The 12,790-nt window shown below is 37.6% G+C and overlaps 1 protein-coding gene across 1 annotated transcript; it reads right to left on the bottom strand.

The window, feature by feature from the left end:
• Window positions 1-2,133: 2,133 nt before the first annotated feature.
• LOC306867059 (matrix metalloproteinase-15-like) lies at window positions 2,134-12,725 on the bottom strand. Its single transcript, XM_079412524.1, has 10 exons — window positions 11,941-12,725; window positions 10,792-10,940; window positions 8,457-8,579; window positions 8,049-8,353; window positions 7,673-7,834; window positions 6,193-6,461; window positions 5,805-5,943; window positions 4,676-4,823; window positions 4,003-4,118; window positions 2,134-3,672 (listed from the first exon to the last, which is right to left on the bottom strand). The coding sequence occupies exons 1-10, from the start codon at window positions 12,055-12,057 to the stop codon at window positions 3,248-3,250; spliced, it is 1,953 nt and encodes a 650-aa protein (XP_079268650.1). The 5' UTR covers window positions 12,058-12,725; the 3' UTR covers window positions 2,134-3,247.
• Window positions 12,726-12,790: the final 65 nt, after the last annotated feature.

Here is a 12,790-nt window from a genome sequence, read left to right as displayed (position 1 = left end):
ATGCAAATTTTGTTAGCCTCTCTATGCCTTGCATCTGAACTCTGTATTTCTGGCTCATCAAATAGTTTACTGTGATTGTTTGACTTTTGAGGGTGATCACGTCTAACTTGTTGCTTTCAGAAGCCAATGCCATGGCTATGCCAGGTCTGAGCAGCTAAACAGCAACGGATCCAATAATGAGATGAAGTCAGGATTAGCTCTGAACCAGCGAAAGAAAGGCCAATGCAGGTGATCAAGGGCGAGCTGTTGCCTTACAGACACAAACCACTGCCGTTTTCGAGATGGTCCTCACTGCAGAACACAAGATCCACGGAGCGAGGTTGGATCTAGATCCAACTCCTCCCACCTTACATATACCTAAACCTACCCGTCTCCACCCCCTGATCCCTAAACCCACCCATCTCCACCCCTAAACCTACCATCTCCACCCCCTAGATGTGGATCCAACCCTGCCCCCTGGATCTTTGTTCTGCAGGGAGGGGCTACTGCCGTTTTCAGGCAAACCATAAACTGATCTCAGGTAAGCCCCTCTGGCCCATGTCACCACCTGTTCTTGAATCTGATTGGAGGAAATGCAGAAGAGACTTAATCTAATCCTCTAACAGGATACTGCTAGGAGAGAGTGACAGGAATGGTCCCATGAGTTTGTTTTTGTAATTAAAGTGAGAAATGTAGGCCATTGCATGTTTGCTCTTGTTGATATCACTAATTACAGGATTTAATGTAAATTGTAAGCTTATCAACAGACAAACAAAAATGCACAATGTCAGAGTTTATTATGGTGATTTTGCAATTCCCTTATTTGGCAGGTGTGACGTAAAGTAAAAAGAACAAAAATGGCTGCAGCCTCAACTACTGATCCAGTTAGCCTCTGCTGGTAGATGTGGTAACTACACAAACTAAAATCATCTTTTTTTTTATTCATAGTGTCATGAACAATTCAATTAAGTCCACTTACTACCTTTGGGGGTAGCTGTTTGTAATGCCCCATTAAACAAAAATGTATAATATGTATAACAATTTTCCAATTAAACATGTAGGGTACAGGATAAACTTGCAGGCTAGCTGACTAGCGGTGTGTTAAGCTGGTTCCCTGAAAAAGTAGCGGAACATTATTTTAAATACGATACATATATACAAAAATTCAACACTTATCTATAATAGAGGGTACCCTACAAGGATAGCTGTTGTAATGCCTAAACAAACAAAATCAAAATCAAACTAAAAAGTAATAAGTACTGTATAAAAATATATAAAATCGTACATGTGCAAAGGGTATTTGCTAAGATAGTGGACTGCTTACTTTGTGGCAATTGCATGCTAAGCTAGCACTGAAAGGGTATTTTGGGTACTAATTTGTTAGAGGTAACTGTTTGCAATGTCAGACTCAGATCAAACAAAATGTATGATACATTTAAAAAAATACAATTTAACAACTGCAGACGTTATACCCTTACAAAATTGAACATGGTTTTATTATAGTAAAATGGTAGTAACCATGTTTTTTGGCATATTGACTACCATTTCAATAACCATAGTTTAACCATGGTTTTGTAAAACTGTGGTTAGTGTAGAAGTAACCAAGTCTATAGTAACCATGTCTTTTTTTGGTTATATTTGTAGTAAAACTTAAAAATTAAACCCAAACCATGGTTAATTTTTGTATGGGTAAGTTAAAGAAGCAGGCTAATTAGCAAGTGGAATGCTAAACTGGCAAAATCTACCCTAAAAACACCCCAAAGAATGATAGTAGATATTGTTCTCAAAAACTATCTATAGTTTTGGTCATGTACTATTACCTAATAATATTAATATTTATAAAACAATGATGGTTAAAATAACAGATGACATGCATCATATATTGAATTTGTAGGTTCTTTCTAGAATTTGTACGTGTTTTTTTCAGCAAATGGAATCACTTTGGAGGTGGTCTTGATTCAGTGGGTAAACAGCAACATCTGGCACCTTCAGCACGATAGCAGGAAAATAACATTACCATAACGTAACTGATATGGTTAGATTAAAAAAATGGAAGCTACAGTATACACAGTTTAAAAGTGTTATTGTGCTCCAGCCAAAACGAAGGAAGTGCACAATCAGCAGAGGAAGCTAAAAATTAAAGAGATACTTACATCCGTATAGTCCATTTTATTGTGAGCAAGCTATATGCCAGATAATATCTATGAACAAAAGCAATACATGCCCTGCATGATTTACTCGATTGTTAATACAAAACAATGCAAATCAAAAATCAAATAAACATCAAATTAAGGGAGAGTTTTTCATTTGGCTCTACAGAAAAGCACAAACACATTCATATTGACATACAAAAAAGACACAGGTTTAAAACACTGAAGGCCACGTGAACAAAGAAAAGCATTTTTTGCTCAAACTGCACAAAGTCTACTATGAAGTCAGTGAAAATAAGTACATTTCCAACACAGTGGTGATGGTCTGTACTATTAAGGCACAGATTCAGCCTTGAAAGGCACTGCCGGACACAATCCGAGGCCAGGAATGCCTCTCAAAAACAAAAACTTCACAACTGGGAGAAACTGGAAGTACAGTGGGGAAAACAAAGAAAAGTCCCACAGGAAGACAAACTTTGAGGGGAGAGAAAGAAGTAGGGGTACACTAATGTAGGTCACGATGATGACAGTACGGCCATGCCTCGAATCGCCTTTCTTCCCTCCTCCTCGTCTTTGGCACGCTCAGTGGAACTCAGGCAGAGGAAATGCTGGCAGGCTACAAGACCCCATCCCCCTCTTTTTCTCTCCATAAAGTCCAAAATCAGCAACATCTGTGTAATGCAAGTCAGGCAAGGCTCCACGGGGGAAGAGACTATAAACCCTGCTAAATGTGCGTGAGACAATTTATTAAGCCTGACTTTTCTTTTAACCCTGCGCTTTCTGCAAGGCCTCGCCACGGAGATTGTGGTTTCTTCCATTATTGAGACCAGTTAGCAGAGGATGTGAAAGAAATGTGCTGATCTGAGCTTGTTTTCATACATCCAATGTTTCCCACAGTGTACAACCGAAGGGGCTCAAGAGGAAAAACTCGCAGACGGACAAATCACTCTCAACACGTAAACGTAAAAAATGACCACAAAACAATCAAAAGTGCAAATTCTACATTGGGAACGGGGGTTTCGATGGGATGAGCACCATAAACAACAAGGTGTGTGTCTCTCAGAAAACGTATGTGCGGAAAGGTTTGGCTATTGGGTAGCGAAAGTGTGTGAATGTTTTCAGACCCACTGCTGCAGGGATCTTTTGCAGTGAACTAACACTTTGGGCGTCTCTTTCCTCTGGAGTGTGGTGATGATGATGTATATGACTCCCAGAATGCACAGCACCAGAACCATAGGCACAATCACCAAGATAAGAGTCATGATGTGTACATCAGTCTCATTCACTCTTAAAATGACATCTACTTCTTTTTTCTCATCTTCGTCGTCAATTCCGTTTTCTGTATCTTCTTCGTTGTCAGAATCTTGATTCTTGTCGTTCGTCTCTGGCGATCGATGGTCAGGTTTTACGTTGGTTTCTGCATCAAAGTGCACCCGACAGCCCATGAAATCGTTTAAAATGGATCTCGGGTATCCAGTGTCAACCTTCATTCGCTTGTTATCAAACCTCCAGTATTTGGTGTCTTTGTAGAAGTAAGTGTACACTGTGTGGAAAAGAGTTAGAATGTTAATTAGTGTATATAAACACACTAATGTCTAATAATTCCATGTAATCATCGGCAAATGCTTGATTAAATGAGATTCTAGCCAGGCTCTGAATTCCACAGCCATACAAAGACGTGCCAAAGACGATCATGAACTATGGCGTGAAATTAGAAGTGAACGCTTTTAAGTCAAAGGTCTTATTGCGCCCCAGTTTTTTAAACAATGAGGTCACATTTTCCCTCTCAGCTTTGGATTAATGGACTTGTCCCTCTTTTTTCATGCATTCAGCTGTGACATTTTCTCGGGCAGCGTCCCCCAGCCTGACTCACCTCCATCATCGCTGAGGAAGGCCCCTTTCAGGGAGCCAGGAATGGATCCCCACACGCTCACTGCTTTAGGGTAATCTTCATCCACGGCATGGGATTCTTCACTAAACCGCCAATATCTTCAGGAGAAAGCAGTAATGGAAAATAATTATTTAATTCTATGTTTATGCTGATACATAAAGGAGCAGTTCATTTTTTTTTTTTTTAATGAATCAACAAAATAAAAAAAAAAAGGCACAAGTTATAGATTTTACAGAACTTTGTCCAGATAATATTTCAGTCCATAATTAAGAGAGAGAAAAAAGAAATTATATTTTGCTTACAAAAAAAAAAAAAATCAAGCTTGTCTTAGCCATTTTAATTGATAGAGATATTGCAAAAAATGTTGGTAACCAGTTGACGGTAACCAATGACTTCCAATGTATGGAAGAAAATACAATGGAAGTCAATGCCTACTATAAACTGTTTTGTTACCAACATTTTGTTACCAAAATGTCTTCAGAAGAAATAAACTCCTACAGGTTTTTTAACAAGTGGAGGGTGAGTAAATGATGACTATCCCTTTAAGTCCCAGATCAAACGGCCCGCTATAGAAATATCATGTTGTTCTGTTAATGGCTAACTCTCAAGCACTTGACACATCTGGCCTTTTCCACAAGGGCCTCAGCATGTTTACCTGTCTCCTCTGAAGAAGTACGTATAGCCAGATGGTTCCCACCACACTGCTGTGTCCACTCTGTAAGGCATGCCTTGACCATAACGAAACAAGTCCTGAGGGTATCCGGGCTCCACGTCTGCTTCTCTGAAGAGCCAGTATTTACTTCCTGCGGGAGTGATACAAAATACAAAAAGGGAATGGACAAAAAGCCACATTAGGAAACACAAGGAAAGACTTGAATGGGAGGGGTTGCATGGCTGAGAGATGATATCACAGAGACCTCTATTCAGTTACTGAGATTGCACAGATTATGTTTTGTGTTGCATGAAAGCAAAGTTACCCTCAAACAAATGCACAAATGAAACTTGAAATCTCTAAATCTGCATAAACAACAAAACAATAACTGTATCTCTTTCTACTACACATTCCCTGCTGCAATTTTTCCAGGTTTTTCTCAAAATGAAAACAGAGCAGTCAGCATCTGGAGCTAAAGCTGACGCAATGCAGGCGAAGTCCTGAGATGCTGCCAGACTTTCCTTCTTTCCTCTCTGAGTGTTTTACAAGTGACATAATTTGACTCCAAGATGCTGTTACAGCAAGAACAACAGATGTTTAAAGGAGAAGTAGACTGATATCTGGGAAATATTAAATGATTTTGATGCTTTGTTTTTTTTTAAAAGATGTCTGTCACACTCTATCACTGTCATAAATATAACTTTGGATCACAATATTAACAGTTATACTGGCAAAAAAAGAGGGGGGGGGGGGGGGAATATATACAAAAAAAGTGCTGTCAAATTGATAAATCGTGATTATTCGCATCCAAAATAAAAGTTTGTGTTTACATATGTGTGTACTGTGCCTATTATTATGTATATATACTATGTAAACACAAACTTTTATTTTAAATGTGATTAATCACGATTAATCGATTTGCCAGCACCAATATAACATCAGCATTTTAGTTGTTTCAGTTAAAACAATTAGAGACAGTTTATTACTGTTATCATTATTATTTTTGTTAATACCATTTCTTGTTATTATAAAACAATTTTAAAAAATATATATTTTTCACAATTTTTTTCCTTGCTTTAAGCATTAACCTCACTTAAATTAAGTAATTAAACATTTATTTCATGACTCAGACCTTTAAAGAACACAAATTTCCCATCATGCCGTTCATATGCAGCATCTATGTCCTCTGGAAGCCCCATCCAGAAGAAGGAGATTGGCATTGGGTAATTATCCAGGACCCGGTTCCTCCTAACCCTCCAGAACCAACGACCCTGACAAAGAATAAAAACATTCATTTAGTCATAACACTTACCACAAAGATGTGTGGAGATTTATGCCTTATCAGAAAATTGACCATTTTCTTGCAGACACCGGATACAAATTTTGGTCAAAAACAAACAAAATACATTGCTAGAGGTTTAGCACATATTTATATGGTTACAAGTTCTAAGTGGACTTTTTTTTATGAAGAACCACTCTATACAATGTAACTGCATTTACTGCAGCTCAGTGTTATTAACCTTGAACACAAACATCTCCCCTCTAAGTACGGTCACTGTGTCAAAGTTCCCCTCGCAGATGTCAGGTGCATCCTGGTCCGAGCGTGCTGTAGGCTGGGGTCTATGGGACCTCCTGGTAGGGTGGACTGGAGGCACCCAAGGCCTGGTGGGTTGCAGAGAGGGTCTGGTTGTTTTCGGTTGGAATACTGTAGTGGTGGGCTCTGGCATAGCAGTGGTTGTAAACAGGGTTGTGGTGGGAGGTACTTGAGTGGTGACAGTCTCTGGAGGTCCTGTAAATACCAAACCATAATGTATTTTCACACTTAGCTAATCATCCTCTTTTCCTCACATACTGCATAGATACAGAATGTGTCACTTTTCCATCCAACACCAGAAGGCCCATGAGGCTCATTCAGCAGCGGTGGAAGACTTTCAAATGGAGAAAACAGACTCAAACAAAAGACACATACGCTGAGAAATTCATTGGTGCGAAAGTCAATGCAACTGGACTGAAAACTCAAGCACATAAAACAGCAGAGTGAGGATAACAACTGTATCATAAATGTGGCAAAGCCTAAAGAAGTCATTGGATAATGACTGATCTGCATTGTGAGAACTCACAGTTGCAACAGATACACATTTTACACATTATACAACTGCAAAAGACTTCATAAATGGCGTTCACACTGACAATTAATTTGAATCAACAACTCTTTAAAAATAAATGTGGCATTCTAAGAGTGCTATTATTTAGTGCAATAAAACTGGGATATTACATTGTTTGTATCACTCTGGGTTGCTTGACTGTGTTAGTGGTGGGGATTTTTAGTGACTCTTTGTGCAGGTTACATCATTAAACCAGACAAGTGAAATTCAATCTTCATTTAATTGATTCATTCAGAAACAAAACAGAGTGAATCATTGAATCACACAGTTAACCGATTTAATAAAAAACATTGATTTATTCAGTCTTAATGAGTGAATCACTCAGTTAATGAATTCACTAAGAAACACTGATTTAACAACAAACGAAATGTGATTGTATTTAAGAGTGAATCACTGAATCTTTAATTTAACTGATTCATTTAAAAACACTGATTCCTTCTGGAATTAAACATGTTATTGTCTTTACGAGTGAATTATTTCATTAATTAGTCAACAAATTCATTAAAAACCATTCATTCAGAAACGAAACAAGTGACATTATTGGTGAATTATTGATTTATTCACACATTTAGAAACAACAAACCACTACTGTATTTTACACGAAGACATGCAACGGTTCCATTGTGGCTTTGTTTGGAACTATTCTCAATGGCACAACAAAAATAGACAACGTAATTTCCAACACTGTATCACAAATGTAATTTACTCACTATTAGGCTATCATTTATTGAACTGTTGTGTAAAAGCCACAAGTCATGCAAATTAATGTGAATTCATATAATGGAATTAATTTGATTTAATTAACTGAAACAGGAAGTACCTCAAACTAGCTTACCATAGATCTGGTGAATGCCATTTAAATCATCTTCAGTCAATGAGAAGCTTTCTGTGTCCATCCACTGGTAGAAAGGCGCCATGATGGCAGAAGGGTTGTTGGAGTGCTCCAACCCCAGCGCATGACCCAACTCATGAACCGCGACCAGAAACAAGTCGACACCTACAACCAAACAAGAACAGCAAATTAAATGACTAAACTAAACAAAGAAAGAAAAACAAAGGGTTAAATCTGTCTCTGAACAGTTCAAAGACATTTAAATGCTGCTAACATTCATACATTCTCTGTGGGGAAGTTAACGCTAAGCTAATTCATAGTAAAAAATAAATTGAATTTACTTTGAAGTAGGAAAAAGGCTGCCGAAAATTGTTCACACCTGAGCCCTCCTGTTGGTTCAAGGTCCATGGCTCGTCTATGTCAAAATGTGTGTCTCCTCCCATTCCAGGACCGGGGAAAAAAGCATGTGCCAGAGAGCCTCCTTCCCCATCGAAGAGAGACATATCGCCATGATACCCAGAGGCAAACAGTAGTATTATGTCAGGCCCTTCACTGCCATTCTTTATCTCATGATATGGGACCTCCTCAAACCGCAGAGGCGTCACTTTCTCCCAAACCTGGAAGGCTTTGCGAATAGCCTCGTAGGTCTGCTCCTGGCCCACTTTGGGTGAGTGGTTCTGAATACTTGGGCAGGAAATAATTTTTTTTCCCCCATCATTAGCTTGATTATCATTAACTTGAGTAATGTAAACTGAATTTGTTCTTCTGGTTTTGAGGTTTAATTCACCTGTAAGTCAGCTTGTCCTGATCCCATTTGTGGCCAGTAAGTGCGTACCGCTTACGTCGAGTACCTCCCTCTGTTGACTCCTCAAAATGATCAGGCACTCCACAGCGAGGTCTTTTCATGGCACTGAATATACAAGTATGAATATATGTATGTGCATTTAAATATAATACACAGACACACATTTATGTATACATATATTTATATATACGTGTGTGTATAATTATATATAAAATAACAACAATGTTATATTTATCAACATTATTTTAAAATGAATGTATATACAGGTGCATCTCAGAAAATTAGAATATGGTGAAAAAGTTCTTTTTTTTTGTAACTTATTTCAAAAAGTGAAACTTTCATATATTGTAGGTTCATTACATGTAAAGTAAAACACTTCTTTTTTGGTTTTAATTTTGATGATTATAGCTTACATCTAAATGAAAGTCAAAATCCAGTATCTCAAAATATTAGAATATTTCCTAAAATCAATCAAAAAAAGGATTTGCAAAACAGAAAAGTTCAAGTTCTTTAAAGTATGTTCATTTATGCACTCAATACTTGGTCGGGGCTCCTTTAGCACAAACTCCAGCATCAGTGAGGAATGGCATGCAAGCGATCAGCCTGTGGCACTGCTGAGGCACTATTGAGCGTTCAGCTTGTCTGGATTTTTGGATTGACTGTTTCTCATCTTTCCCTTGAAAATATCCCATAGATTCCATATGGGGTTCAGGTCAGGCATGTTAGCTGGCCAATCAAGCACAGTAATATCATGGTCAGCAAAGCACTTGGAAGTGGGTTTGGCACTGTAGGCAGGTGCTAAAGTCCTGCTGGAAAAGGAAATTAGCATCTCCATAAAGCTTGTCAGCAGATGGAAGCTTAAAGTGCTCTAAAATAACCTGGTAGACGGCTGCATTGACTATGGACTTGATAAAACACAATGGACCAACACCAGCAGACGTCACGGCACCCCAAATCATCACTGACTTCAGAAACTTCACAGTGGACTTCAAGCAGCTTGGATTCTGTGCCTCTCCAGTCTTCAGACCTTGATTTCCAAATGAAAAGCAAAATTTACTTTCATCTGAAAAGGAGGACTTTGGACCACTGAGCAACAGTCCAGTTGTTTTTCTTCTTAGCCCAGGAAAGACGCTTCTAACGATGTTTCTGTTTCAGAAGGGGCTTGGTAGCCCTTTTCCTGAAGACGTCTGAGCGTGGTGACTCTTGATGCACTGACTCCAGCTTCAATCCACTTCTTGTGAAGCTCTCCCAAGTGTTTGAATCGGCTTTGCTTGACAGTATTCTCAAGCTTGTGGTCATCCCTGTTGCTTGTGCACCTTTTCCTACCCAAATTCTTCCTTCCAGTCAACTTTGCATTTAATATGCTTTGATACAGCACTCTGTAAACAGCCACCCCTTTCAGTAATGACCCTCTGTGACTTACCCTCTTTGTGGAGGGCGTCAATGTTCGTCTTCGGGATCATTTCCAAGTCAGCAGTGTTCCCCATTATTGTGGTTTCAAAGAACAAGATACACCCAGAATTTATACTGTAGGGATGGTCATTTATTGAAACTCAAACGTAAATATTATAATAATTTGAGATTTTTGACTTTCATGAGCTGTAAGCTCTAATCATCAAAATAAAACAAAAAAACTTTTGAAGTGTTTTACTTTACATGTAATGAATCTAAAATATATGAAAGTTTCACTTTTTGAAATAAGTTACAAGAAAAAAATAACTTTTTCACCATATTCTAATTTTCTGAGATGCACCTGTTTGTATGTGTTCAGAGATTTCTTACTCTCTGAGAACTGCCTTTCTAAATTTTGTTGTACTTTGGGCAATGACAATCTTACTTTATGCTCTTTTGTCATTTTGAATTAGTTTTTTTTTATATTTAGCTTTAATTTATATATTTTTCAGCTTATACTTTATTTCACTTAGTTGCCAATGCAACATTTCTACTTTTTTTATTTTACATCTAAATTTTAGATTTTATTTTATTACAGCTTTATTTCCATTAATGAAAAAGATTTTTAATAGTTTTTGTCTTAGTTAACGATAACAGCAATGGTATACATTATAATGTTAATAATAATAATAACAATAATTCTAAATACATTTTAAAATAGATAAAAATAATTTTATTAATAAGAAAATTATCCTTATCATTAAAAAACTATTAATATTATTAAGTAATAAGTGGTAAGGATTAGTTATATAACCTAGTTACAGTGTACACCATATCACAGTTTCTATTTTCTCAGTTAACACAATCAAAACAGACTACTATCGTCTTGTTGTTCTACAGGCAGTTGAATAAGAGGAAATCATACTTAAGAGTGGCCAAGTCCATGTGTCCGGACACTTCCAGGCCATAGAAGCGCTGCATGTCCTTAATGGCACTAGAAAGGATTTGGGCTGATTGCATGGTGGACATCTGTCTGCTAGCCTGGGACAGGTAGCCATACGTCCTCAGCCATGACTTTATGGAACAACACAGAAAATGTTGGAGAGTTGACAAGGTGTTGCAACAACTACTACTAAGACGTGTAGTGATGATGGGATTACACAACAGAAAGAAAAAATGAGCGTACAGGAAGACATTAATAGACAAGCTGCTTTTTAATTATACAACTATCCACTAGAATCCATCAGGAAATATTATGGAGGTCTGGATTATGATAAATTAGGTCTTAAACTATATAAACTCTGGCTATGAAGACAGATGTAAACATCCTTACACAGCATCTGATGTTCACCAGAGGTTGCAGAAACTTCCTATTATAATTCTCGCTGTTGAAATTATCAAATGGTTACTAAACAAATAGGACTGGATTAAATACTAGGTAACACATTGAAACCATATGGTCCTATAAGGAGTAAAAAGAAACTTTAAAATGTGCTTTTTATGTTAAAAATGTCAAACACTAAAATGGCTTTCAAACGGCATTGTAAAGAGAAACAGAATTATTATTTTTTGACTGCTTATTTGTATTTATTGGTTATGTGTCCAGTAACCAATCAGTTATTTATGCTTTCTAATACCATAGGGTGGTCATTAGACCACACACACAAAAATATATTTTAATAATAAAAACTGGTGTTGTTGCAGCATTATATTTAACAAGCTTTTATGACCTATATAAAATTAAATATTTTTTTTATTTTTGTTTTGGCATATGTCTAACTGTTAAGGTACACATTTGTCACGTGATAATGACAAAGTTATTTAAAAAGTTGAGCAATTATCCAAACAAGTTAAAGTGTGAATGGTGTTATCAGTAAACCTGATATCATTAAAACGGAGTTGAAAAGTGTGAATAACGAAACAAATTGCCAAGTTTTCTTAAATTTGATGAATTGACCTCTAAACCAAACCTAAAACTCATACTTTCCCAATCCTGGAAAACCAAAGCAAAACAGAATTTGTACAAATAAACTCCACAAAGTTTGTTTCGTGTCGTCAGTATTTCAGTACAAACCTCTGCGTTGAAAGCATCATCTTCTGCAGTTGTTTCAGCAATGTTGACAAACAGCAGGATGAAAATCATAGTAACTGGTCTCAGCGACCGATGCGATCTGCTCCTGCGGACTGACATCTCCTCACTCCGGGACAGCAATGAGAAATGAACACTAACGTTACCTTCTCGTCCTCCCCAAGAACCGCGTGATTAGATCGAAACCCGGGAGAATCTAGTCTTTTATCGCCAAAATAAGGTCATCGTTCTTCTCGGACCAGAAAACCCACCAGCTTAGTGCACGTTTTTCTTATCCCGTCAAGTTTTCGCTTGTATTGCTATCCGTGCAAACAATTCGCAAAGGTCTCCAGTGGCGCGCGCCCGCTTGTAAACTATAACATTAGCATGACCAGCAGCTATCAGCCTATTAAATATTGAATATCTGCATTGCATTAGTGTTGATATTGATGCATTGTTGATATCTGCATTGCATTAATGTTGATATAAGCACAGCCTGGATAAACCCATCTGGAAATGTCGAGGACCAGGCTGCGCGTCCTCAATCTGTTGCAGGAGTCAGGACACCAAATATGAGCATGAAAGCTCATGAGGATCTCATGCCGATCTGCAGCACGCAGCCGCGCCCCATTCCCTGCCCACTTTCTGTTTACCTTCATGCCCACCATTCTTAGTTTTATAATAAACAGATATGTATTTTTGAAAAACGCAGATAAAAGGAGCTGTACTGAAATTGGTTTATTTAAAGAACAAAAATAGTTATGCAAATGTAACTTCCACTTTTAGTTCTCACTGCCACCTGTTGTTCATATTCAGTACTGTAAATATAGTACGCAAGAAAAAACAAAACAATAAC

This window comes from Barbus barbus (assembly GCF_936440315.1).
Source record: "Barbus barbus genome assembly, chromosome: 48".
Lineage (NCBI taxonomy): Eukaryota > Metazoa > Chordata > Actinopteri > Cypriniformes > Cyprinidae > Barbus > Barbus barbus.
The sequence above is the reverse complement of the archived record's forward strand: the minus strand, read 5'-3'. Positions and strand labels throughout refer to the sequence as shown.

Excerpts from the sequence above, each read along its gene's own strand:
- LOC306867059 (XM_079412524.1), bottom strand. The coding sequence starts at position 12,057 with ATGTCAGTCCGCAGGAGCAGATCGCATCGGTCGCTGAGACCAGTTACT. Across the intron at positions 7,835-8,048 it reads GAACCAACAGGAGGGCTCAG|GTGTCGACTTGTTTCTGGTC; the intron begins GTGTGAACAATT and ends GTTTGGTTGTAG. Across the intron at positions 4,119-4,675 it reads TACTTCTTCAGAGGAGACAG|ATATTGGCGGTTTAGTGAAG; the intron begins GTAAACATGCTG and ends TTTCTCCTGAAG.